We start from the raw sequence: 27,915 nt of genomic DNA, 5'->3' as shown, positions 1-27,915 counted from the left end.
TGGCAGGTGCCCCTTCTAATCTTATATCACAGCTCCAGCTTATTCAAAACTCGGCTGCATGACTCGAACCAGCAGCAGCGAGCACATCACACCAATCCTGCTTCACCTTCACTGGCTCCCCGTGTCTTACAGAATTAAAAATAAAATTCTACTAATAACATACAAAGCCTTAAATAACCTTGCGCCAAACTACATCAGTGATCTTCTCCATCACTATGGGCCTGCCTGCCCACTAAGGTCCTCTGATTTTGGCAATCTTGTTGTGCCCCACACTAATCTACGCTCCATGGGTGACAGCAGGGCCTTCAGCTGTATGGCGCCCAGACTCTGGAATGACCTACCGAAATTAATCAGATTAGCTGACTCCATGAATTCTTTTAAAAAACAACTCAAAACTCATCTGTTCAGGAAGGCTTTTAGCTCTACCTGACGTTATTATCCTTCTCTCAGTTTACCTTCATGTCAAGGTGTTCATGTAACCTGTATGTGTGTGAGCAAGACCATCAATTATGTTGTCTGTTAGGCTTTTTTCTGTGAATTTACTGTCTTAATCTTCTTGATTTATTTATCTGGTTTGTACAATGCTATATACTGTATACACTGCCGTTCTTTCTTAAATTCTGTGAAGTGCCTTGAACATGGGAAAGGCGTTATATAAATAAAATGTATTATTATTATTTATTATTATTATTTTATTATAACACCTCAGCAGTGCCACAGGCTGATTGCCTCCATGCCACACTGCATTGATGCAGTAATTCATGCAAAAGGAGCCCCGACCGAGTATTGAGTCAATACATGGACATACTGTTCAGTAGGCCAACATTTCTGTATTAAAAATCATTTTTTTCTATTGGTCTTATTTAATATTCTAATTTTCTGAGATACTGAATTTTGGGTTTTCATTACCTGTAGGCCATAATCAGCAAAATGAAAAGAAATAAACGCTTGAAATACTGTATATCACTCTGTGTGTAATGAATTTATATAATATATCCATCCATCGATTATAAAACCCTCTATATCTTAACTGCAGGGTCATGGGGTTCTTCCGGAGCCAATCCCAGCCAACACAAAGTGCAAGGCAGGAAACAAACACCGGGCAGGGTGCACGCACACGCACACACGCACACACGCACAATTTAGGATCACCAATGCACCTAACCTGCATGTCTTTGGACTGTGGAGGGAAACCTACGCAGACACAGGAAGAACATGCAAACTCCACGCATTTATAATAAATGAATTTGACTTTTTGAATTGAATTACTTAAATAAATTAACTTTTCGATGATATTTTAATTTATTGAGATGGCCCTGTATACTCCATTTGTAAATTGTAAACATATTAAAAAAATAAAAATAAAATCAGATGACACCTATCTTGTCCGTTTTGTGATAAAACGAATCACATTTACATGCAATCTGAATAGTGCAAAGGAAAAAAATGACTAGATAAAAACACAAGTCCATTAAAATTTCGTAAAAGTTATGGTGGTTGCATCCTCGAAGTTCTCTTTACTGTACTCAGGTAAAAACACACTGATCAGCAAGGAAAATAAAACAAACCTGCAAATCCTCACTAATTCGCGCATCATCTCAAATTATAAAATAGTCAATACATTTAAACATAACGTATAAAAGACGCACCTCGACTAATGAGTTTCACTTTCTAACATTTTATATCATCGCGCTAACTAGAAAGATTCGACTCGTCAACTCTCGCGAGAGCAGACGACACGATTTGGGGCCCCAGAATGCACTGCGCTTCCTCTTTCCCCTCTGCGGCCGAGGTGAGTAAGTAATGGAGGAGTTGGTTGGCTATTGAAATCTTTAACTATCATGGCCATCGTAGCTCTCTGGTCGTTTTTGACTTCGGAGGAAAGCAACGGAAATATCAGAGGGTGTTCACGACTGAATATGAGTTGTTTATCAGTCGTGAAACCAAAGAATTACATAAGTCAAAACAGTAATGGCTACTTGCCGGATGGATTTCCAGGTGAAGGCAAGGCCTGTTTTCAAGTCTTAAACCCGCATTCATTTTTGTGAAATGTTTTTTGTTAGTTATCAAGTAAGACTCGCAGTAATAATTTAGTGTATGTGGAGAAAGAGGTACACGTTTCATTGTTGTTACGAAGGCCTGTAATTGCTTTAATTTGTATACGTAACACAACATTGTAGGCCCTCGTGTCGCCCGTTCTAATAAAACGGTAAAGCTGTATATAGTCAGGAGTATAAATGCTGTCGCATGTCAAAATGTTTTTTTCTACTTTGTAACCTTGCTCTGATTTGTGTTCAACAGGCTTACGCTAAAAATGGTCCGCTACTCGTTGGATCCCGAGAACCCCACAAAATGTAAGTCCTCTTCTGTAGCTCCTTAAGGTTTGTTCTTTTTTATTATTGGCTTGTGTCATGCCTTAACATTTCCCCGTTTTGTTTTTGAATAGCATGCAAGGCCAGAGGATCAAATCTTCGGGTTCACTTTAAGGTAATTAACGTTAAAAGCACATTTTTTAAGTGATGCTCTTCATGCTGGATAATACACTTGGGTACAAATGAGATCCGTGGTGTTCTGTTTTTCTTGGCGATAGAATTGTTTGTTCAAGATGGGGATAGATAATAAGGTTTATTGCTTATTAGAAAGGTATCTCTGCTGGAGTAGTAGCAATTGGTGGTGTTACTGACCCCGCAAATAATCGTATCTATACACTTAAGGAAATTGAAAAAGGTTGTGTTTATGCAAGTTTGACAGTTGTGCAGCACGAGTTAAAATATATTGATGTGCAAGAATTGAATGTCCCTTTTAAAAACGTATAACTTATTTTACATTTGCACTGGTAGTATTTACTAATGTGGGCTTTGGACTTTAAAGTATTGGGGTTGTAGATTTAAATCCTGCTACTGACACGAAAACTGAATAAGTGCCAGACATCAACTCAGATGTTGTAAGTCACCTTAGATAAAGGCACAAGTCAAATAATACATTGAATTTCTCAAGTAGAGATTTCAGTGTCCCTGGTTGTACAGCTCACTAATTGAAAAATCAAGTTCGTTTGTCCACGTTTACAGAATGCATTAGCAAGCCTGTATATGGATTTACCCCCAGCTTTTCTATTTAACACTGAACCGTTAAATGTTGAAGTTTTTATGTGTAATTCATGGTGAATATACAGAAGCAATTTAGAATCCCTATTAAACTGTATTTCACTGATAAAATCATTAATCTATATTTTGCTATTAAACATTTGAAAGTCAAAGGTTCAGAAATCCCAAGTACTGTATGTGATTTGTGTAGCTTTAATAATGCCATATAATTCATGTGAATGAAAAACAGTGGGTCAGGTGCTGTTTAGGAATCCGTTCGGATGCCAGTTCTTTTTGATAGCTGTACAGTAGATTCTAGGACTGGAAATCTTTAATGTCTACTACAAGTTTGTGTGTGTCGTCTTAAAATTTTTAGTGTAGTTTCCATAAATGTCTGTCCCCATATTTATCAATCCTCCCAGAAAAGGAAAACCGGCCATAACTGGCTCAAAAACCTTAGTAACCCAAATTTGGTTTTACTCTTGGGAATGGGAGTAATACCATTTTACTAATTTAGGAAACCATTCCTAATTTTGCCTGGATTTAGGATAGCTCATGATTATCTCGCCTGGAGCTGCCAGAAGATGACATTTAGACATAGCTCAGCACACATTTCTGGAAAGGCATGATGTTTCAGAAAGTGGTCAACAATGAAATTTTAAAGAGAATTCTTGCTCATCACTTGATTGGCTCCAATTTGTGAGAAAAGGCCATGAACTGCTGAAAGTTTTGGTAATGTTATGGTCTTTGACTACAGGGCAAAATTCCAGTTTGCAATACCCTTGTTTTGGGTATGTCGCAGCCAATTTGAATGTCCTTATAAAGCAGGTGTTCTCAACGTCGGTCCTGGGGACCCCCTGTCGCTGCAGGTTTTTGTTCCAACCAGCTTTTGTTTTTAATTGAACTCCTGGACTAATTAAGTGAACTGATATTTCCCAAGTTTTGCGTTTAAGGAACAATATATTTAGAAAACTAAGTTTGCTAAATATATATATAAATGTACCAAGCAGTTATATAGGAATAATGTATATTTTATTTCTTTTTAACAGTATTTTCATTTGTTCTACTTTTCTAGGTGTTCAAATTGTTTAATTAATCCATTATTTACTAATTAGTGGGTCTAACTCTAAAGTAGCTGCAGCCTTTGATTATTCAGTGTTTGCCTGGGTGTCTGCTCTGCTCGTTTTTAAGTTGTCATTATTAAGATACAGTGAAGGGGGAAAACTGCACAGAGAAAGGGCAAAGTATAATGACATCAACAAAAGAGAGTTAAGCATTTAAATCTATAGCAAAAGCAGAAATATTTATAAATGTCTTATAAATGTAAAAATCATGCAGATGTGCTTTTCTGAATGTCGAATAAAAGAAAAAAATATGACCAGCTAATTAAATGAGATCAGTGCTATAAGGTGTTGTCACTGATTAGGAATCTGGTTGGAACAAAAACCTGCAGCCACAGGGGGTCCCCAGGACCGAGTTTGAGAAACACTGTAATATAAAGCATGAGGTAATACAGATGCATACATTCTATCCCCAACTCTACATTGGGTGATGTTAAAGCAAGCTGGATTCATGTAAATCTCTGGTTTTCTAAATGCTGGTGTGATTGACAGCACAAATTGAAAGATCTCTGCCAGATGTATGGATGAATGCATATGTGAATCGCAAGTAATATTGCATTATCAACACATAGGTGGTCATGGATGTAAACTGTTATCCTTGATGTTGTTGCAAAGTGCCCTGGTATAAAACATGCCTCTAGTGTACTCCACCAGAGTTGCATAAACCTTTTATTTGAACATAATCTCATTCCTCTTGGGTTTCATCTTCTTTGAGATAAGGAATCCCCTTTGAGGAGATGACGGACTCCTTTTCAAAACCTCAGAGCCAGTACTCAGCATTTTTACAACTGGTGAAATCTAAGTTGGCAAATGTTGCTCTGCTTTATTTTTTGGGGGGCATACTGTTAATTATCTACTAGATACTAAAGGACACCTTCATGGGTGCCATTTTGTGGCTTGGAGTACAGTAATTGTGATGCCATTCATTCTCAAACATTCTACTCCTTGCTGGGAGTGGGTGTGATGCTTCATAACCTACTCTGTGGTAGGATAAATTCATACCCATGTCAGACAAAAGGATTACTTTTGCGTTGCTTGATAAATACAGGCATGGCAATTGAGCCTTCATGTATTACATTTTTTGGTTTTGTGAGCCTTTAATGTCATTCCCTGGGTAACACCCCCAAATATGCTATATAAATAACCACAATCTTTTAAATTATGTCCATCTAACAGTGACAAACCTAGAGGTCTTTGGAAATGAGCACGACAGTACACACTTATTGGAGCTGAGCTGTTGGGATGGGGTGGTGCACAGTTTTTTTTCCTCAGTATTAAAAAAAAAAATTCAATTTCTTTCAGAATACTCGTGAGACTGCGCAAGCCATCAAGGGTATGCACATTCGGAAGGCTACCAAGTACTTAAAGGATGTAGTCATTAAGAGACAGTGTGTACCCTTCCGTCGTTACAATGGTGGTGTTGGAAGATGTGCCCAGGTAAGTGTTAAGAAAACTGCTTATGGAGTACGAATTTTTAGATTTGTGCTATTGGCTTTTTTATTTATTTATTTATTTTTTTTAATTAAACTTTTTGTTTTCACTTTTCTTTCTCAGTCCAGCTTTGCTGTCCTGTTTGGTGTATATACATTTTTATTTCTGCTGTAAGAGTATTGAAAGGTTGCCATGATGACCTTCTTAGGACACCTTTGGATTTTACTATGAAAACATCTTTTAGTCTGAGCAACCTTAAACCTTAGCTTTGTAATTTTCATATGAATTTGCTTAATGTAACATTTTTTTTTTATATTGTTTATAGGCCAAGCAGTGGGACTGGACACAGGGTCGCTGGCCAAAAAAGAGCGCAGAATTCCTTCTGCACATGCTGAAGAATGCAGAGAGCAATGCTGAGCTTAAGGTATTACACTTGTGAAGAAAACACTTGTATGGTGAAGCACTGAGGTGTGTGTCCATGTTGGCATTGTCAGAGCTGGTAGTGGATTTTGAGTTTGGTTGTATCTGCTCGGTTTTAGGTCAGTGCTGGGTTATTTGAATTTCCTCAGTGCTTATAAGATTGCATCAGTTTTTCAATTGTTGGATTATTATGAGTACTTTGCTGGCTGTTACTGCAGATATCTGTGTCTTTGGTAATTTCACAGAAAATATTTAGCTGGAAAAGTGAGTGTGTTACAAAGATTTTTGTCTTGTTTCTTGTGTGGTGTAAAATCTAAAATTGAGAAAGTAATAAACATTAGTGTTCTAAATTCTTAAATAAGGTAAAGTTTAATATTCAGAAAGTGTAGCTGGTTACCTGTGCTAATTTTGCTTTTAGGACAATATCACTCCCTTAAAAATAATTTGTTTTGAAGACTTCATAGAAACAGATATGAACATAAATCAAATACTAACATCTTGTGTTAGTGAGCAGGGTTATTTGCTCTGAAACATGGTAGAAATGAGAATTAACTGTACATAATAGAAATTTTTAATGTAACTTAGTTTTGATTTCACTAGAGATTTAAAAATAAAAAAATCTTGTTTCTAAGAGGCGATCTCAATACACTTCCCTGCCTTTATTTATTTATTATCCTTTAATGTGCTGGTGCAGAATTTAAATAATAGTCCACCTAAATTTTTAATATGGTAGTTGCCACATGTTTTGTGGTAATTGCTGAAAACTGTAAGCATGTTTTCATAGAGAATGAAGATAATGTTACTGATAGAATGGGCCAAAAATGCATTAGTTTGGTACATTGTGAGTGTGTGACTGGATTACTTGTTTTTTTATTTATGCAAAATGAGTAATGTAAGATTTTTATTGGACATATTTGGTAATGTTTGCTGCTTTGGCTATAATAGGCTCCCATTGTTTCAAAAAGGATATCTCCTTTTTCTGTGAAAACATTAAAATATTTTTTGACCACTACAAATTAACTGACCTAATTGACATAAAATACATATTTTTTTAGCGTTCCTCTAAGCCTTTTTTTTTTGTTAAACCTTAGGTGTCACAATGTATTCATTTAGTTTTTCCAAAAAATACATTTTGGCCTTTTTAGGAAAAAATCCTCAATTGTGGTATTTTAATATACTATGCATACAGATGCATTCTATTAGTTCATTTCTGTAGCCGAGATGCTGTACATTCTTAGTTTACTGATCATGTGCTAGTTTGGTTATTTTTTGAGAGGAGTGATGGATACTTTTTTCCTTGTTTTTTGCTTGTATGACTGAGGAAATAATGCTACAATTTGCAGCTTTTTCTTTTTAACTTTTTGAACAGTTTTTCCCTGATGAGGTTTGTGTTTATACATTGGGATTTGGGGAATAGGATCAAAGTAGATTAAAATTGGTATTGATCTTTCTTTTTTTATGTGGGCTAAGTGGTGTGTGGTAGCGTACAATCCTATGGAGTAACTTAGATGAATGCTTCATGACTGCAAGTAACACATTGAATCTTTACGTTCTGTAGTTTTGGCTGCTGTGATGACTATCTTAGGACACCTTTGGAGTAACCATGAAAAAAAAAAGATAACTAACTGAGCAGCCATTATTCTTCTTACAAAGTTGTTTATAAATGTAAAGATGGATAATTGTAACTTTTTTTTTTTTTTTTTTAAACTAGGGTCTTGATGTGGATTCTCTAGTTATCGAGCACATCCAGGTCAATAAAGCCCCAAAGATGCGCAGACGCACTTACCGTGCTCATGGTCGCATTAACCCTTACATGAGCTCTCCCTGCCATATTGAGATGATTCTTACTGAAAAAGAACAGATTGTTCCCAAACCTGAAGAGGAAGTTGCCCAGAAGAAAAAGGTACAGATCCTCCTTTGTTACTCTTAATCTTTTCATCCCAGTTCAAGTACTATAGGATGGCATAGTTGCAGTGATGACTATCTTAGGACACCTTTGGAAAAAATAATGAAAAGAAAAAAAAACTGCTGAGCAACTGATTTCCTAATATTTATGTAAACTAAATGTGTGTGTGTAAGTAATTTTAAAATGCTGTCCATTTTTTTTCTCTCCTTTTAATTTTTAAGGTTTCCCAGAAGAAGCTCAAGAAGCAGAAGCTAATGGCTCGGGATTAAAATGTATATAAAATAAAGAATTCGGTTCAAATCTTTTGTGTTCATGATGTGTGTGTTGTCTGGATGAACATAAGCCAAACTGGTCTTCTCATGCAACGTTTAACAAGTTAAAACAAGTTTCTATTTGATCGTTCATGAAACCCCATATAGGTGAACAAATATGAAGTGGCCATTGTTTTAGTTTCAACGTAACTTTTGATTAAAGAAGATTTTGACCAGCTTTTGCAGTTATGGGGTTATTGTCCACTTGTCGCTTTTTTTACAAAAATGCATTAAAGCAGATGGCACTGATGAGGCATGTGTGTGCTTTGTTTGGCTTGATAAAACTGTAAATGGGTGTCAGAGGCACGTAATGGGAAGAAAGTGTTATGTTACAAAGTGGGGTTTGACAAACGAGTCAAAAATAATCCATTTTAGAACACAGTTTAACAGACCTTGGAGTAGTGATTTGTAAACTCGTCTGTTTAGAAAATAAATCGGTAGAGGGCTAGAGCGTTTACAACTGATCAGACCTCAGACTAGGAGGTAATTTTATATGGTATCTGATCAGACTTGAAATTTATAGATTAAATGTATAAGTAATTTCCAGCATCACTTTAAGAGTCCACTGTTTTACTACTTAAGACAAGTGTGTTAATTTAACAGGTGGTGTCCATTATTGGTTTTTCATGGGGTGGGATTTAAGCCCTGGGCAAAGTAGAAAACTCCACTAGACAAATGTCTAGTCCACTGCCGGGTGAGCAAATGTGGCTATGTGCTATTAAAAAATAAAGTTTGGAAGTGGTGTGCAGTCTTGGTGTTCAGCATCTTGCCTGTTGGGTTTTTCTCAGATGTTCAAATATTTCTCCATCATAAAGTGTGAATGTTGAGTTTTCTGCACGGTTTGAGGGGGCTTCTACTGTATCAGTTGTGAAGTAGTAGTGCTAGTGAAGTTCAGTATGAAGCCTGCAGAGTATTTGCTGTATTTGTGCCTGCCTATAAAATGTGAAAGAAAATACTGCATTGAACACTCATTAAACTGAACTTTTTTGTGTTACTTGAACCTCTTTTCCATTTTAATATCCTTGTCCAAAAAAGCAAATGCATGCTTTATTTTCCCCCAGAAAGGCATCTGTGATGGGCAGAACTGTTGCTGTGTAGCACTGAGCAGATCAAATATCAAATATTGTGAAGTTTAAGAGTGTTTTTCTGGAGTGATGTTTCTTAATCTCAAGGTCTCTCAAGGAAAGCCAATAAGGATGACGTTTTAGTGTTGGTCTTGGAGGGCTGCAGTTGATGAATTGGAAGCTTACCCTGCCAGTTCATCTTGTGGCTTTTATTACTGCCCATGTGTATTTCAAGTTTTTTGTTTTTATTAAAAATATAACAAGTATTTAAGGTTGATGCAGAACTTAAATGAGTAAATATATACACTTTGCTCTAAAAAATAATACCCACATTGGTTCTCAAGTGAATAATAGTTACTGTGTAATTTGTTTAAAACATAATGATGTAGCAGTGGTCCATGAAAATCCCCAACCCAATGAAGGCTGGATTCAATTTCACACCAGATACCAAAGTCAAAAACTGAAATCACAGGCTGATCCAACTTCTTGAAATTCGTCACAGCAACAGGTAGTGTTGTCCATGTGCCTGTATGCCCAACGTATGGTTGTTCCTAATGAGGTGGCGGATGTTCTCCTGGGACATCATCTCCCACACCTGGATCAGGGTATCCGTGAGCTCCTGGATAGTCTGGATATACCCGGCGATGTTGAACGCACTGATCCATAACATCCAAGAGGTTTTCAATTGGATTCAGATCTGGGGAACAAACACACTCTTGCCACCCAAGGCCGGTATTGACTCTTTCCTGTCTGTCACGTGCTCAGTGTGAACCTGCTCTCATTTGAATGGTGATGGGACTATGAGCATAGGTCTCACTACAGGACAATGGACCTTCTTGCTACCTTCATGTAGTTATTCTTTCTGACAGTTCTGTCAGACAAATGCACACCAGTAGCCAGCTGGAGGGGACTAGTAGTGCTCCTCCTGGCACAAAAAGAGTAGATACTGGTTCTGTTACTGGATTAATGCTCTTCTATGGCCTTGTAATGCCCCATCTCCTCCATGCTGTTGAGACTGTGTTAGGAAGCACAACAAACTTTGGATGTGCTATCCTGGAGGAGTTGGACTACCTGTGCAACCTGAAACAACCGCAGGTACCACCTCATGCTACCAGTAGTGACAAGGACACTAGCAGTACACAAAATTGGAGAAGAATCAGTCAGGAAGGATAAGGAGAGAGCAACTGTCTGTGGCCGCCACCTGCAAAACCAGTCTCTTATTGGGGGGGTGTCTTACTGTGACCTCTCTAGGTCACCTGTTGTCACTTTTATTTGCTCCAAAGCAGGTAAAGTTGATTCACAATCGCTTAGGGCCTCCTAACTGAACACATTGATATCCCTGAAGATTCATTGACTTCGTGTTAGACTGGGGTGATTAAGTGTTCCCTTCATTATTTTGGGCAAGTGTATATATATTATGTGCCCCCTTTTCTGATTTCCTGTTTTTATTTATTCATAACTCTTGTTTTTGAGCTCCAAACAAATTTAGTATAAATCCAAAAGGCATCCTGAGTAAACAATACACATTCTAATGAATTATTGAATACCACCTACAGTGGAGTGAAAAACTATTTGCCCCCTTCCTGATTTCTTATTCTTTTGCATGTTTGTCACACAAAATGTTTCTGATCATCAAACACATTTAACCATTAGTCAAATATAACACAAGTAAACAGAAAATGCAGTTTTTAAATGATGGTTTTTATTATTTAGGGAGAAACAAAATCCAAACCTAAGTGGCCCTGTGTGAAAAAGTAATTGCCCCCTGAACCTAATAACTGGTTGGGCCACCCTTAGCAGCAATAACTGCAATCAAGCGTTTGCGATAACTTGCAATGAGTCTTTTACAGCGCTCTGGAGGAATTTTGGCTCACTCATCTTTGCAGAATTGTTGTAATTCAGCTTTGAGGGTTTTCTAGCATGAACCGCCATTTTAAGGTCATGCCATGGCATCTCAATTGGATTCAGGTCAGGACTTTGACTAGGCCACTCCAAAGTCTTCATTTTGTTTTTCTTCAGCCATTCAGAGGTGGATTTGCTGGTGTGTTTTGGGTCATTGTCCTGTTGCAGCACCCAAGATCGCTTCAGCTTGAGTTGACGAACAGATGGCCGGACATTCTCCTTCAGGATTTTTTGGTAGACAGTAGAATTCATGGTTCCATCTATCACAGCAAGCCTTCCAGGTCCTGAAGCAGCAAAACAACCCCAGACCATCACACTACCACCACCATATTTTACTGTTGGTATGATGCTCTTTTTCTGAAATTCTGTGTTCCTTTTATGCCAGATGTAACGGGACATTTGCCTTCCAAAAAGTTCAACTTTTGTGTCATCAGTCCACAAGGTATTTTCCCAAAAGTCTTGGCAATCATTGAGATGTTTCTTAGCAAAATTGAGACGAGCCCTAATGTTCTTTTTGCTTAACAGTGGTTTGCGTCTTGGAAATCTGCCATGCAGGCCGTTTTCGCCCAGTCTCTATCTTATGGTGGAGTCGTGAACACTGACCTTAATTGAGGCAAGTGAGGCCTGCAGTTCTTTAGACGTTGTCCTGGGGGCTTTTGTGACCTCTCGGATGAGTCGTCTCTGCGCTCTTGGGGTAATTTTGAAGGTTCACCACTGTTCCATGTTTTTGCCATTTGTGGATAATGGCTCTCACTGTGGTTCGCTGGAGTCCCAAAGCTTTAGAAATGGCTTTATAACCTTTACCAGACTGATAGATCTCAATTACTTCTGTTCTCATTTGTTCCTGAATTTCTTTGGATCTTGGCATGATGTCTAGCTTTTGAGGTGCTTTTGGTCTACTTCTCTGTGTCAGGCAGCTCCTATTTAAGTGATTTCTTGATTGAAACAGGTGTGGCAGTAATCAGGCCTGGGGGTGGCTACGGAAATTGAACTCAGGTGTGATACATCACAGTTAGGTTATTTTTGAACAAGGGGGCAATTACTTTTTCACACAGGGCCATGTAGGTTTGGATTTTTTTTCTCCCTAAATAATAAAACCATCATTTAAAAACTGCATTTTGTGTTTACTTGTGTTATATTTGACTAATGGTTAAATGTGTTTGATGATCAGAAACATTTTGTGTGACAAACATGCAAAAGAATAAGAAATCAGGAAGGGGGCAAATAGTTTTTCACTCCACTGTAGGTGGTATTCAATAATTCATTAGAATGTGTATTGTTTACTCAGGATGCCTTTTGGATTTATACTAAATTTGTTTGGAGCTCAAAAACAAGAGTTATGAATAAATAAAAACAGGAAATCAGAAAAGGGGGCACATAATATACACTTGCCCAAAATAATGAAGGGAACACTTAATCACCCCAGTCTAACACCAAGTCAATGAAGCTTCAGGGATATCAATGTGTTCAGTTAGGAGGCCTAAGCGATTGTGAATCAACTTCACCTGCTTTGGAGCAAATGAAAGTGACAACAGGTGACCTAGAGAGGCCACACCACTGTAGGTGAAAAAGAAATTGCCCCCTTGTCACTCAATCTAATAAACTAAATGTAAACATTTAGATGCTCCAAAGCTTGTTACCTGTCAGCCCTGCAGAATCTAAACTTCACGTAAATAGAATTTCTGCATTCAACTTGAAACATCTCAACAAGCAGCACACCACGACTCGAACAAAAGAAATTCCAGAAGATTTGATAAGGAAGGTTACTGCAGTTTATTAGTCGGGAAAGGAGCCCTGAGCAAAAACTCTATAAGCCTGGAACTCCAGCTAAACACTGTGGGAGCCGTCGTCTTCAAATGGAGTACAGAAACTGCACTGGTTAAAGTAGTCAATGACGTGTGGGTTAATGCGGACAGAAGCCGTCTATCTGTTCTTGTTCTCTTAAACTTGAGTACAGCATTTGACACCATTGATCACAGTATTCTTATAAATCGCCTTAGTCCATAGGTGAGCCTCTCCGGTGACGTCTTAAATTGGCTCGAGTCTTACTTAACTGGTAGAAATGTCTCTGTTAGTTGTGGTGATTATAATTCGGAGACCCATGATATTTTATATGGTGCACTACAAGGATCTGTTCTGGGTGTGCTGCTGTTTTGTTTTTTTTTAAACATTAATTTTATTAAAATCAAATAACATTCCATACATGTTCTTTTCAATCTATATACTTTGTCACAGATGGCCAGGGTTCTTGCCTGGCCGGGATGCCCCTTTATGCTATGGACCAGGGGAGCAAGCCTGGTCAGGACAGTACCTCCCCCGGAACGCTATATGGCAGCCCCCCCTGGGTTGCATGGGGGCCACGGGCATGGGATTTTGTAACTCAAGCCTGTTGGGGTCCGTGGCCACCACCAGGGGGTGCTGCAGTGGTTCCTGAGCCTGTGTGGGCGGTTCCTCCACCACACCTGAGAGTACAGCCGGAAATGGGTCATCACACCCCTGGAGCACTTCCGGGTGGGCTATAAAAGGAGCCAGCAGCCACCACTCCAGAAGCTAGTTGGGAGGAGGGAGACAAAGCTTGCTGGAGAGGAGTGGAGTGGAGGAGACAAAGAGGAAAGTATTGTTTGTGTTTGCCTACAAGTGAAGAAAAAGAAATACAACATTTATTTGAGGGTGGCGCAGTGGGTAGCGCTGCTGCCTCACAGTAAGGAGACCTGGGTTCGCTTCCCGGGTCCTCCCAGCATGGAGTTTGCATGTTCTCCCCACGTCTGTGTTGGTTTTCTCCCACAGTCCAAAGACATGCAGGTTTGGCGATTCTAAATTGTCCCTAGTGTGTGTTTTGTGTGTGTCCTGCGGTGGGTTGGCACCCTGCCCGGGATTGGTTCCTGACCCAGTGTTCGGATTCAGCGGGTTGGAAGATGGATGGATGTTTTTTTGATAAACTGGCAACCCTGTAGCACAAGCTACACTCTTCGAAATTACAGTTCTTTAATGGCGTTTTACTGGGTCGTGTGGCTCATCATAGAACCGTTACTTGAGAAAGAACAATTTTAATTCTGTGAAGGGTTCTTTGGATATGAAAAGGTTCCTGATATAAGGACAAAACAGACATTTTTAATGTACAGTCAGTCGGGTATAGCAGGATACTGAAGATGAAGGAACCTGAACTTAGACGGTGTCGTTATATGCAGCGCGAGTCCTTTCGAAATCACAAGCACATTGGAATTTCAAAATCTGTTAGTGTCTAGTCATGATTATTTATGGAGTATGTTAGAGATCTAAATAAAAAGCTCTTTCTGGAACCTTCATGTGGATGGTTCTGTTGGGAGCCAAACATGGATCCCCTATGGCATTGCTCTGAAGAACGTCACAAAAGCAACCTTTCCTTCTCCCCCAGCCAACATGTATACTACTTAAGTTATCATTCAATTTCCTTATAAGCAAAAACCTTTTTTTTTTTAATGGTCAGTTATGTTAGTTGTATAAAGGTATAGGAAATGTGTACAAACTGACATTTTGTATATTCAACAGTACTTCTTCCAATATACTAGCATGGTCTGTAATAATGAGGAAATTGTAATTCGTAAATATTAAAAAATAATGGAATATTAATTGCTGATTGCATTAATTTCACTGTTTCAAACTGATCACTGGTCGATGGTTCTGACAGTTTTTGACCGTTAAATGATTCACCTGCCAGTCAACCTTCTTAAGCGTCATTATAAGATTAGCGGTATTTTACTGAATGACATGCCTAATGATTAGAAAATTAAGATGGGAGTTATAATGCTGATCACTTAATACACGTTATTATTGATAGCGTAAGGGGCTTTTCTGCGACGAGTAGTTATATGAATTTTCCCTTGGGATTAATAAAGTATCTATCTATCTAGTTTAAAATACAACGGGGGGTTTCTTAACTAAGAAAGAAAAAAACATATTTCGTACACTTAATAACATCCATTGGTAACATTAAATTTAACCAAATTATTTACCTTTTTCACACATTCTAAAATTTTCTTCGCGTTAGCAGTTTTCAGACCGTTTATAGAATATAAATAGAATTTAACTTAACATTAAACTTCCCGAAAGAGTTGTACTAATTCTGTTTGTTACATTTATTCTTGCAATTTACCTGATAACTTGTCACTGCGCTCTGTTACTGCATTCAGTGAAGAGCGATATACTAACATAAACTTAATTGAATTATTGGGCCATTTTGATTTGTAAATGTGAAATTCACTCGAAATAATTTATATATTTAGTATACTATAAATAAGTACTGCATTATTTCCTCGTATTGTTACAAATACGCAATACGATGACCTGATTGGACAGGTTATTTCGTCATCGCACGTGACGTTTTCATCTTAGCCAATCAATATAACGCACTTCATTAGCTACGCCCCTCTTGCGTTTTAACTCGGAAGCGGAAGTGCAGGGCGGATTTTTAGCGTTCTTTCGTGTCAGGTGTTTGTTGTTCCTCAGCAGCGAAATAACAGGTTAGTGTGAATTTTATTAATGTCGCCTTCGTGACTTCTGCTCCCTTTTCATTATTTAGTCTGGATTTTGTATTTGTAAGCCTTTGAGTATTTTTGTATTAATACGATATTTCAGTAAAGGATAGTTGCGAAGTTTTCGAACCGCTCTTTGCAGGTGACACGACTGCCGGGTTATTGTTACTGTACTGTACTGTACTGTGGGCTTTCTAGCGGCACGCCCTATAATTGTCTGAATTAAGGGAATACGGCTTCCGTTCTAACTCTATTTTTCAGCTGTAATCAGAAATACAAAGCCTTAAAGTAAGACCGTAAAAGAGAAATGAGGCAATATTTTCTGCAAGCCCCAGTGCAATGCATTACATAATATCCTGTATCGTCCATACAACAGAATCTCTTTATAAAGAAACAAAAAGCGACATTTTTTTTAGTATGTTTATATGTGTTATTTTGTAACTTAGACACTCGTGGATTCATTTTTATTATGTGGGTAGTGTGGCGTAGTGGTTAAACATTTGGACTATAAACTCAGAGGGGTGTGGGTTCAAATCTCACTCCTAACACTGTGTGACCATAAACAAGTTCACCTGTCTGTACTCCCATTGAAAAATGAATGCACCAAATTAACATCACTTTGGACAACAATTTTTGAATACTTATCATACAGCCCTGGTGTCACAATCCCTTCTAATGCATTAACAGTCGTGGTGATTGGCTTAAAGTGGAGAAGGACACATTGATTGTCATTGCCTTCACCGCACTACCAGCACGTAGACTTGTCTTGCTTAATCAGGACAAACTCCAGCCCACCTTGAACAAGTCAGTGGGTAACTGATGTGCTATACTATCTGAAATTGGAAAAAATCAAATTCTTGCTTAGATGCGCTTTTTTTAAAAATATGGCAAGATTTTATTAATACAGTTTTAGAATAAGTATATTGGGGGGCGCCACGGTTGTGCAGTGGTAATGCTTCTTCTTCGCAGTAAGGAGACCAGGGTTTAGATTCCAGGTCCTTCCTGTGTGGAGATTGAATGTTCTCCCCGTGTCTGCGTGGGTTTCTTCCGGGTGCTCCGGTTTCTTCCCACAGTCCAAAGACTTGCAAGTTAGGTGAATTGGCGATCCTAAATTGGTGATTGGTGTGTGTGTGTGTTTACCCTGTGATGGACTGGTGCCCTGTCCAGGGTTTCTTCCTGCCTTGTGCCTTATGCTAGCTGCGATAGGTGCCAGCAGACCCCAGCAAACCTGTTCAGGACTAAAGCGGGTTGAACAGTTGAATTCTGTTTTGTTGCTTTACTTTTTTCACGTTCTGATATAGATTTTTTCTTTTCATTTTTCTTTTCCTAGTTTTATGCAGTCATTTGTTGTATAAATTCAACTTGATTGTATACAATGGTAATTTCCATCCATCCATCCTCTTCCGCTTATCCGAGATCAGGTCGCAGGGGCAGCAGCTTGAGCAGAGATGCCCAGACTTTCCTCTCCCCGCGCCACTTCTTCTAGCTCTTCCTGGGGAATCCCTATGGCGTTCCCAGGCCAGCCAAGAGACATAGTCCCTCCAGCGTGTCCTGGGTCTTCCCCGGGGCCTCCTCCCGGTTAGACGTGCCTCACCAGGGAGGCATCCTGATCAGATGCCCAAGCCACCTTATCTGACTCCTCTCGATGCGGAGGAGCAGTGGCTCTACTCCGAGCTTCTCACCCAGACACCCTGCAGAGGAAACTCATTTCAGCCGCTTGTATTCGCGATCTCATTCTTTCTGTCTCTACCCACAGCTCATGACCATAGGTGAGGGTAGGAGCGTAGATCAACAAGTAAATTGAGAGCTTTGCCTTTCGGCTCAGCTCCTTTTTCACCACGATCATCTTCAAATAAAATAATTAGATAAAAGTAAAGAAAAGCAACCAATTTTATCTCAAAAGTTGGAAGTTGCCTCGGATAAAGACGCCAGAATAATCATAATGATTTCAATTTATCAGAACACTCTAGACGAGAACAGGCCATTCGGCCCAACAAAGCTCGCCAGTCCTATCCACTTGTTTCCTCCAAAAAAACATCAAGTCGAGTTTTGAAAGTCCCTAACGTCTTACTGTCTACCACACTACTTGGTAGCTTATTCCAAGTGTCTATCGTTCTTTGTGTAAAGAAAAACTTCCTAATGTTTGTGCGAAATTTACCCTTCACAAGTTTCCAACTGTGTCCCCGTGTTCTTCATGAACTCATTTTAAAATACAAGTCTCGATCCACTGGACTAATTCCCTTCATAATTTTAAACACTTCAGTCAGGTCACCTCTTAATCTTCTTTTTCTTAAACTGTAAAGGCTCAGCTCTTTTAATCTTTCCTCAGAATTCATCCCCTGTAGCCCTGGACTCAGCCTAGCCGCTCTTCTCTGGACCTTTTCTAGCGCTGCTGTGTCCTTTTTGTAGCCTGGGGACCAAAACTGCACACAGGACTCAAGATGAGGCCTCACCAGTGCATTATAAAGGTTGAGCAGAACCTCCTTGGACTTGAACTCCACACATCAAGGCGCTATATAACCCGACATTCTGTTAGCCTTCTTAATGGCTTCTGAACACTGTTGGGAAGTTGATAGCTTAGGTCCACTATGACTCCTAAATCCTTCTCATAAGGTGTACTCTTAATTTTCTGACCATCCATTGTGTATCATAAAAATGAACTAGTAGGTTTGTACTGAATGAAGAGAAATTTAATGGAAAATGAATTACAAGAGTTATTAGAAAATCTAATGGCGCTTTTCCACTGCATAGTATGGCACGACACGGTTCAGTTCAGCTCACTTTTGGGGCGTTTTCCACTGGGAACAGTACCTGGTACCTGGTCCTTTTTTTTTAGTACCACCTCAGCCAAGGTTCCAAGCACACCGAACCGTTACCAAAACGTGACTTGTAAACTCTGCTGGTCACTGATTGGCCGGAGAAAATCGTCATTACTGCGTCACTGGCTATTCTTTTCTTTAAAGGTACACACGCGGAAGTTTGTGTCCCGTCTCTCCATCGCTGGACGCAGTTTGTTGCATAAGTGGATGAATGTTTCTTCAGACATTCGAAAGTTCTCCAGCCACTGAGTGTTTGTAAAACCGGGAACAATCACATCCCACCACTCTGAAGCACGGTTAAATGTCCAAACAGTTGGCCTGTTGCGGCGACTTTTTTGCAAAATGTGGAAGATCTGTAATATACAGAATCCGCATTTTAATGTTCCACTGACAGCTAAGTTCATTTTATGCTTTGCAACAGTGATAAAAGTTAGCTAGTGACGTGCTTTTTTTAGATGCTTACCCTTGCGCGTCGTCGAGCTAAAGTGTTGTCGTTGTCTGCGTGTTGTTGTAAAAGTTCCATGGTGTCACGGCAGTAGAGGCGGCGCAACTATAACGACACGTGAATAATCCCGCCCACTCTAAAGCGGTACTAAACTGCAGTCGAAATGCAAACCGAGCCGAACTGAGCCGAACCAAGGTGAGCTGTACTGAACCGTGCTGTGCCGTACTATGTAGTGGAAAAGCGCCATATTACTGATCCTAGTTAAGGCCTAGCATCAGATACACTGCAGACCCCGATCCTGGATTGGACCTCATGCTTTCAAACAGCAACTCCTGCACATCCCCACAGTCCATTATATGGAGTCGCTTAAGACTCGATTGTTTACCTGACATGCATATTCTGGGATGTGAGAGGTAAACCTGTGCAGGCAGCAGGGAGAACAGTTAAACTTCGTACAGAAAGTGGTTGAGATGGAAATATGGGCACAGATAAGGCAGCCATGGGGGACAAGTGCTCATCCTGGTGACCAGTTTATTATACCAGAATCTTTTATGTTTTGCTGAAGAAGTTTTGAAGGAAGTCTAATATTCTGCTTGGAAGAGGTGGGCCCAAGCGTGGTTCAGGAGCATTCGGGATCAGGGTGATCGCTAAACGTGCCCAAGCATGGAGAACAGATACGACGTCAATGATCCGACGAGTCAGATAATGCAATTCTTATTTCATTCAATGCCATTTGAGTTAAATACATCTCACCTGACACATGAATGCGAAGTGTAGTTGGCAAGAAAAGCTGCAAATTCCTTCCTTAGCATCATTTGTCTCCATAAAAATCTTTCTGCACGTGCAGCACGATTAACAGCAAAACACTGTGCTCCACACTAAATAAATCTGTAAGAGGTCAGAGCGTCACACTGCCCTACACGACTCCAAGACAACCACAAAATAAGTCAAACCGTTTTGACATGCATGCTGTCACTCTGTGTTCCGGTCTTGTTTTGGCTTTACAAGCAGTCACATGGCCATGACGAAAATGTTCGCCAGCCCAGAACCTAAAGCGCTGTGAGAGTGCAGGGTAGTATGGGTAGTGGGACGCAATCGTGTTTGGTTACCGTACAGAACAAGCGGGCCTAGTGTGAGGACACCCTTAATGCTAATGGAATGCCCAGGAATGCACTGCGGCCTCAGTTTTGATCGGTTTCTGAACCTGGAAGTGATTCTTTAAACAACACCAGAAGTATCCTCAAATTTGGGTGTAAAACTGCCTCAAGTCAGTTTGGAGAGTTGAATAAATGCTCAGCTGACATAAGGAAGAGGAAGCCCAGGGTCTGGATAGAGATGGGAGGTAAAGGAGTTGTAGGTGTTGTATTGGGGTGGTGCACTGCACCTAAAAATATGTTACAGTAGGCCCGAAGGTGCAGCACGCTTTGTTGCTTTACCTTTCTTTACAGTTTTTACTTTGATTTCTCTGTGCAACCTTCCATAAAATGTTCGTAACAAAGGTTCTATTTTAGTTTGTTCTCACCTCCTTTGTGTTGTTCTGGCTTGCAAGGGCCTCCTCATAACACACTTTTTAAAGCACTGGAGGGCTGTTGTCGCCAAACTCCTCCATGTGCCAGCCTACAGACCCATGAGTCAACACCACGATGCTTATTGCTCTGTGCTGACAGCTTTTTAAGGCATTCAAATTTCTGCACCTTTAACAGGGTTACTGAGTTTTATTTAAACATTTGTTATTTTCTAGAAATGTTATCATATACAGGTGCTGGTCATAAAATTAGAATATCAGTTGATTTTTCAGTAATTACATTCAAAAAGTGAAACTTGTATATTAGATTCATTCATTACACACAGACTGATGTATTTCAAATGTTTATTTCTTTTAATTTTGATGATTATAACTGACAACTAATGAAAGTCCCAAATTCAGTATCTCGGAAAATTTGAATATTGTGAAAAGGTTCAATATTGAAGACACCTGGTGCCACACTCTAATCAGCTAATTAACTCCAAACACCTGCAAAAGCCTTTAAATGGTCTCTCAGTCGAGTTCTGTAGGCTACACAATCATGGGGAAGACTGCTGACTTGACAGTTGTCCAAAAGACGACCATTGACACCTGGCACAAGGAGGGTAAGACACCAAAGGTCATTGCTAAAGAGGCTGGCTGTTCACAGAGCTCTGTGTCCAAGCACATTAATAGAGAGGCGAAGGGAAGGATAAGATGTGGTAGACAAAAGTGTACAAGCAATAGGGATAACCGCTTGGGATAGGCATAGGGATATCCAAAACCCATTGAAAACTGTGGGCAGATTCACAAAGAGTGGACTGCTGCTGGAGTCAGTGCTTCAAGAACCACCAGGCACAGACGTATGAAAGACATGGGTTTCAGCTGTCGCATTCCTTGTGTCAAGCCACTCTTGAACAAGAGACAGCGTCAGAAGCGTCTCGCCTGGGCAAAAGCCAAAAAGGACTGGACTGCTGCTGAGTGGTCCAAAATTATGTTCTCTGATGAAAGTAAATTTTGCATTTCCTTTGGAAATCAAGGTCCCAGAGTCTGGAGGAAGAGAGGAGAGGCACAGAATCCACGTTGCTTGAGGTCCAGTGTAAAGTTTCCACAGTCAGTGATGGTTTGGGGTGCCATGTCATCTGCTGGTGTTGGTCCATTGTGTTTTCTGAGGTCCAAGGTTCAACGCAGCCGTCTACCAGGAAGTTTTAGAGCACTTCACGCTTCCTACTGCTGACGAACTTTATGGAGATGCAGATTTCATTTTCCAACAGGACCTGGCACCTGCACACAGTGCCAAAGCTACCAGTACCTGGTATAAGGACCATGGTATCCCTGTTCTTGATTGGCCAGCAAACTCGCCTGACCTTAACCCCATAGAAAATCAATGGGGTATTGTGAAGAGGAAGATGCAATACGCCAGACCCAACAATTCAGAAGAGCTGAAGGCCACTATCAGATTAACATGGGCTCTTATAACACCTGAGCAGTGCCACAGACTGATCGACTCCATGCCACACCGCATTGCTGCAGTAATCCGGGCCAAAGGAGCCCCAACTAAATATTGAGTGCTGTACAGGCTCATACTTTTCATGTTCATACCTTTCAGTTGGCCAACATTTCTAAAAATCCTTTTTTTGCATTGGTCTTAATCCATCCATCCATCCATTTTCTAACCCGCTGAATCCAAATACAGGGTCACAGGGGTCTGCTGCAGCCAATCCCAGCCAACACAGGGCACAGGGCAGGAACCAATCCTGGGCAGGGTGCCAACCCAATTGGTCTTAATTGATATTCTAAATTTCCGAGATACAGAATTTGAGACTTTCATTAGTTGTCAGTTATAATCATCAAAAAGAAAAAGAAATAAACATTTGAAATACATCGGTCTGTGTGTAATGAATGAATCTAATATACAAGTATCACTTTTTGAATGGAATTACTGAAATAAATCAACTTTGTCATGATATTCTAATTTTATGACCAGCACCTGTATTGTTTAGTTGTGTATCTTCTCTAATCTTTGTATCTCATTTTCCAGAGCCACATTTTGGAGGTTTTTAGCACAATTCAGAGATGGTTTGCATCCCCTGCATCGTCATTCCTGTCCTCCTCTGGGTTTATAAGAAATTTTTAGAGCCCTACATCTACCCACTAATTTCTCCATTTATCAGCCGGTTTTGGACCAAGAAGTCTGTTCAAGACACGGGACCTGAAAAGAAACCGCTAGATGAACAAAGCAATGGCCTATGCAAGGTATTTTTTAATTCCTTGATGGTATTGTAATGGTTTTGGGTAAGTTAAATAAATTGGGGAGAATATCATCAGAGATGTCTTGATGAATGCCACATTTAGATTTTGGTGGTATTCACAATTGGGTGATTTTCTTTTCTTTCTGATGGTGGCATCCAAAATATGGTTTAATGAATGCTGCTGTTATGGGCGATTTTAAAAATGGAGTTTCCGAGTGGAAAATTTCAGGCGAACACCCTTATAGGTAGTGGCTTCTTAGTTGGAAAATTTGGATATGATATCTATCCATCCATTATCCAACCCACTATATCCTAACTACAGGTTCACGGGGGTCTGCTGGAGCCAATCCCAAACAAAACGGTTTGCATGCAGGAAACAAACCCCGGGCAGGGTGCCTGCCCACCGCAGTCGGACAGGCTACACGTAGTTGGGACATAATGCAATGCTCTCGTTTCATTTAAATATATGCAAACTTTGTGCCCTTGGCGCTCTGGGATAGGCTCCGGCTTCCTTGCAACCCTGCTCCGGATATAGCAGGTTTGGAAAGTGGATGAATGGATTGACATTAAATAAATGTAATAATCATTTCAGCAGATTAAAAAGTACTAGGTGGCCACATTGTACTTGGAGCAGTGTGATATCTACTTAACACAATTCCTTTAGATTTTATTTTCAGAAATAAAAGAGCTAATTTAAATGTTTTTTTTTTTTTTCCCCAAGTCAGGTAGCAAATCAATAGCATTAATAATAATTATTACTCTTTACATTTATATAGTGCTTTTCTGACTATTCAAAGCACTTTTCGTGTTGAGTGGGGAGTTACTTCAACCACCACCACTAATGTGTGGCATCCATCTGGATGGTGCGACGGCAGCCATTTTTTGCACCACTACAGTACACCACACCTTAGCTGTTAGGTGGTGAAGGGGTGAAAGAGAGTTAACCAATTATAGACAGGCGATGATTGGGCAATTTAGCCTGGACATTGAGATACACCTTACTTTTTATGAAGGACACCCAGGGATCTTTTATAACCATAGAGAGTCAGGAGCTCGTTTTTATGTCTCATATAAAGGATGGCGACATTTTTACAACACACTGTCCACATCACTGCACTGGTACATTGGGATCCACATTCAGACCACAGGGTAAGAGCCCCCCCCTGCTGCCTCACCAACATCTCTTCCAGCAGCAACCCAAGCTTTCCTAGATGGTCTCCCTTCCACGTACTGGCCAGGCCCGAACTTGCTTATGTCATGAAGAAGAGGTCATGTGAATGACCTCTTCTGAAGTGCATGTGGTACGGCTATTGTAAGCTGACAATTCTCCTAAAACTCTCTCTGGAAATGCATATGAACGGAATGAAGTGTGAAGTCAAGTCATCACAATTTACAATTTTAAACATTTCAATAATATTTTGAATGCAGTTTAACTATGTTTGAATTGACAGGGGAACTCTGGCTTGCTCGGTTTATAAAACAAAAGTGCCTCTACATTAGCAGGCCTTGACACACAGGACTGAGTTTTTTGCATTCAAGTAGATTTTGCTTACTTGCTTTTTATACAGTTGTGGCCAAACGTTTTGAAAATGATACAAATATGAATTTTTACAAAGTTTGCTGCCTCAGTTTGTATGATGCCAATTTGCATCTACTCCAGAATGTTTTGCAAAGCGATCAGATGAATTGCAATTAATTACAAAGTCCCTCTTTGCCATGAAAATTAACTTCATCCCAAAAAACCACTACATACCAGCCCTGCTACCAAAGGACCTGCTGATGTTATTTCAGTGATCCTCTCGCTAACACGGGTGACAGTGTGTGACGAGGACAAGGCTGGAGATCACTCTGTCAGGATGATTGAGTTTGAATAGAGAGGTCCAATTGTTGTGAAGAAGGCTTCAGGGCACCTAAGAAAGTCTAGCAAGTGCCAGGACCATCTCCTAAAGTTGATGCAGCTGCAGGCACCACCAGTGCAGAGCTTGCTCAGGAATGACAGCAGGCAGATGTGAGTAAGGTGAAGACTTTTGGAGGATGGCCTGGTGTCAAGAAGGGCCGATTGTTTGGGGCATCTGGAAAAAAGATTGTCTGGAGAAGAAAAAGTGAGTGCTACCATTAGTCCTGTGTCACGCCAACAGTAAAGCACCCTGAGACCCTTCATGTGTGGGATTGCTTCTCAGCCAAGGCAGTGGGCTTACTCACAATTTGGCCTAAGAACGCAGCCATGAATAAAGAAAGGGACCAAAACATAAAGCGACAGCAACTTCTACCAACCATCCAAGAACAGTTTGGTGACCCACAATGCCTTTGCCAGCATGATGGAGCACCGGGCCATAAGGCAAAAGTGAGAACTAAGAGGCTCGGGGAACAAAACATTGAAAGTTTGGGTCCATGGCCAGGAAACTCCCCAGACTTTAATCCCATTGAGAGCGGTTGGACAAACAAATACCTATGAATTCTGACAAACTCCAAGCATTGATGATGTAAGAATGGGCTGCCATCAGTCAGGATTTGTCCCAGAAGTTGACTCACAGCCTGCCACGGTGAATTGCAGGGGTCTTGAAAAAGAAAGAAGGGCCAACACTGCAAATATTGACTCTGCACATAAACTTCACGTCATTGTCAATAAAAGCCTCTGAAACTTATGAAGTGCTTGTAATTGTACTTCAGTACACCATAGGAACATCTGACAAAAAGTTCTAACAACACTGAAGCAGCAAACTTTGTGAACACCAACACGTGGGTCATTCTCAGCACTTTTGGCCACAACTTGTGTTTTGCATTATGCGTAATTTGTTTAGAGATCAGAAATAGTGAATAAGCAAACATTTTTTCATGGCACTGTATATACTGTGTATGTATGTCGTTTTGTTTTTTATTTCATCACTCCTCAGAATGATGACATTGTTTTGAATATAATGATGGAAATTAAACTGACCCCTTCATCTTTTTTTTTTAATTTTTTTTTATTTTCCTGTTTGTTTTGTTTCCTTCTAGACGGAGTGTCCATGCAGTGGAGATGCAAAGGGATTTGGCACAAGAACTACTGCTGAAGTTTCAGACAAAAAGACAAATTAAAACGAAGAGGACTTGGCTATGAAGAACATATGATGAGAACATGATAGTTTTTAATTTCATACTATTTTCATATCTTAAGGAATTATATAACACCCTCTTTTCGTTATGTTATTTCCACACTAATGTCACTTCATTTTGAATCCTCTGAACACTCTGAACTGTTTTTGATCAGTTGGCTGGCTGCACATTTGTTTCTTGCAGTTCATATTAATTTAATTTGTCTTTGCACATTTAAAATTTGGTTTAGCATTTTCTGGCTTATGTTAATATTATTTATGTACAGTACTGTGATAATGTCATACATATTTTCTGCTTAGAATCTTGCAGGACGATATTATGCAATAGATCTATTATTAACCGAGCAGGTTCTCACATTCCTGATAGGGATCATAATTCTGAAACATTTGAGTTTCTATTTAAATAAAAGAGAGCTGATAAGATAAGTAATGCAAGATTTAGAAGCGTCATTTTGTCTTTTTAACCTCTTCATGTATTATTTATTTATTTATTTTTTGTCCTGTTTGCTGCTTCTTACAATGGGCACTCTGCCATCTACTGTTGCCTCTTTAGAGTGAACCTGTCGAAGGTCAGCACTTGAAGCAACTGCAGTAAGAATTAGCTGGAGTGGAGAGAAGATGACATATTGAGCTGTATGCTTTGTGGGAGCCTGTCACAAATGGCTCTTGGAGTGACTTTTTCCAGGTACTTAACCTGTCACACCACTTAACTTTTCATTCTTTAAATGAATATAACAGAGTGATTTAGTTTCTTTTTGCGGATCAGCTTATGCTCTAAATATCCACTAGAGGGCAGTGTTGTGTTTCAGGAGCTACAACACAATTACAATTCAAGCCTTTTGTTAAATTATGCATTACACACATAATGGATGTGAAAATAACAAACACACAAAAGTATATTAATATCAAGAACCTAATGAAGAGTTAAACAATTCGGCCTTCATAACAGCTCCAGTCCTTCTTAAAGTACTGACAGACATGTTCTGTGTGTAGTGGGATGTTGTGCTATTGTTCTAAAAGAAGAATGAAAATGGTAGAAATCTAATTTGTGCTCTGTGATCCAGAACCTTCCATATAGGTTCCATGATGTTGGGATCTGGGGAAGGGTTGGCCACTGAAACTCATCCTGGTATTTGTGAAATTGCTCTTGAATTAGTTTAACAGTCTGTATGTTGGGATTATGTGAGAACAGTGTTTTTATACAACGGGGTGCACCTTAAAAGGGGTCTTGTATTGCTTAGCCATTACACAATCATGCATGGCAATCATCAGACTTAACCCCTTGTTGCCTAAATTTATTTACAATTCTATAAAAAAAGAAATTATTTGTGTTTTTGCTGTCAAGCAGATGCTAAATTAAGTAGAGATTGTTAATTTTGAATATAGCACACAAGCAAACAATAAGCTGGTAAGTATTTTTATCTTAGCACAACTTGCCTCAAATTTGGACAATTTCTCAAAATTAGCAGCCAAAATCCATGTGCATGGTCACACCAACACTTTGCTTCCATCAGGTGGATGTAGTTTCCACTATGACTGCTAGATGGTGTGACCAGTGCTCCTTGGCGTGTATCGAATATGCGTCAGCCGGCATTAACGGGATACATACTCTGCCTTGGCTGCATTCAGGCCGGAAGTGGTTTGAAGCAATTTGATGACAATTGTCTACAAGGGGTTAATGACTTCCATGACATGGCTGGCTGTATCATTAGATATGTTCCACCATCTTTAACAGTTTATGGAAGATGTACGCTGAAGGCATCCTTTGACTTTGTTTTAACTCTAAACCCACTTTTATGTAAGAAGTAGAGTGAAAGATAACTTATTAGATCTTGTAACTTTTTGCCTGTGGTAATCTCACAAAGTTATACGTCTTTGTGTTGCCTTTGTATACAAACCCTGGCAAAGATGATGGAATCTTACTCTTGGAGGATGTTCATTCAGCTGTTTTAATTTGTTGCAAAAAAAAAAAATAATCACAGATATGACTTTTATTTAGCAGTTGAACATCCTGACATTATAAAACATACCTCAAAAAAATAATTGACATT

The 27,915-nt window shown here is 39.6% G+C and overlaps 3 protein-coding genes and 3 non-coding genes across 7 annotated transcripts in view; all 6 read left to right on the top strand.

Moving 5' to 3' along the window:
- The first annotated feature begins 2,248 nt into the window (after window positions 1-2,248).
- On the top strand, window positions 2,249-8,521 carry rpl17 (ribosomal protein L17). The gene is made up of 6 exons (XM_039759681.1): window positions 2,249-2,354; window positions 2,447-2,487; window positions 5,507-5,641; window positions 5,961-6,059; window positions 7,767-7,958; window positions 8,183-8,521. The coding sequence occupies exons 1-6, from the start codon at window positions 2,315-2,317 to the stop codon at window positions 8,228-8,230; spliced, it is 555 nt and encodes a 184-aa protein (XP_039615615.1). The 5' UTR covers window positions 2,249-2,314; the 3' UTR covers window positions 8,231-8,521.
- Window positions 5,823-5,889, top strand: LOC120533150. Its single transcript, XR_005634446.1, has one exon. It is a non-coding gene; the product is annotated as a small nucleolar RNA SNORD58 (small nucleolar RNA).
- On the top strand, window positions 7,620-7,689 carry LOC120533148. The gene has a single exon (XR_005634444.1). It is a non-coding gene; the product is annotated as a small nucleolar RNA SNORD58 (small nucleolar RNA).
- On the top strand, window positions 8,024-8,092 carry LOC120533149. The gene has a single exon (XR_005634445.1). It is a non-coding gene; the product is annotated as a small nucleolar RNA SNORD58 (small nucleolar RNA).
- Window positions 8,522-15,622: 7,101 nt separating the features above from the next.
- On the top strand, window positions 15,623-26,294 carry LOC120533048 (UPF0729 protein C18orf32 homolog). Its single transcript, XM_039759680.1, has 3 exons — window positions 15,623-15,737; window positions 22,559-22,773; window positions 25,767-26,294. The coding sequence occupies exons 2-3, from the start codon at window positions 22,594-22,596 to the stop codon at window positions 25,845-25,847; spliced, it is 261 nt and encodes an 86-aa protein (XP_039615614.1). The 5' UTR covers window positions 15,623-15,737; window positions 22,559-22,593; the 3' UTR covers window positions 25,848-26,294.
- Window positions 26,295-26,378: 84 nt separating this feature from the next.
- Window positions 26,379-27,915, top strand: part of dym (dymeclin) — a 462,962-nt gene continuing 461,425 nt past the window's right edge. Inside the window, exon 1 of one of the 2 annotated variants that reach the window (XM_039759679.1) lies at window positions 26,379-26,549. The gene's annotated coding sequence lies outside the window, so the exon portion shown is untranslated. The remainder of the gene's footprint in view (window positions 26,550-27,915) is intronic. The other variant, XM_039759677.1, reaches the window with a different exon arrangement.

This window comes from Polypterus senegalus, chromosome 7 (assembly GCF_016835505.1).
Source record: "Polypterus senegalus isolate Bchr_013 chromosome 7, ASM1683550v1, whole genome shotgun sequence".
Taxonomy (NCBI): Eukaryota; Metazoa; Chordata; class Cladistia; order Polypteriformes; family Polypteridae; genus Polypterus; species Polypterus senegalus.
This window is presented reverse-complemented; position numbering and strand designations above follow the sequence as displayed.

Excerpts from the sequence above, each read along its gene's own strand:
- rpl17 (XM_039759681.1), top strand. The coding sequence starts at position 2,315 with ATGGTCCGCTACTCGTTGGATCCCGAGAACCCCACAAAAT. Across the intron at positions 5,642-5,960 it reads GTGTTGGAAGATGTGCCCAG|GCCAAGCAGTGGGACTGGAC; the intron begins GTAAGTGTTAAG and ends TATTGTTTATAG. Across the intron at positions 7,959-8,182 it reads AAGTTGCCCAGAAGAAAAAG|GTTTCCCAGAAGAAGCTCAA; the intron begins GTACAGATCCTC and ends TTAATTTTTAAG.
- LOC120533048 (XM_039759680.1), top strand. The coding sequence starts at position 22,594 with ATGGTTTGCATCCCCTGCATCGTCATTCCTGTCCTCCTCTGGGTTTAT. Across the intron at positions 22,774-25,766 it reads AAAGCAATGGCCTATGCAAG|ACGGAGTGTCCATGCAGTGG; the intron begins GTATTTTTTAAT and ends GTTTCCTTCTAG.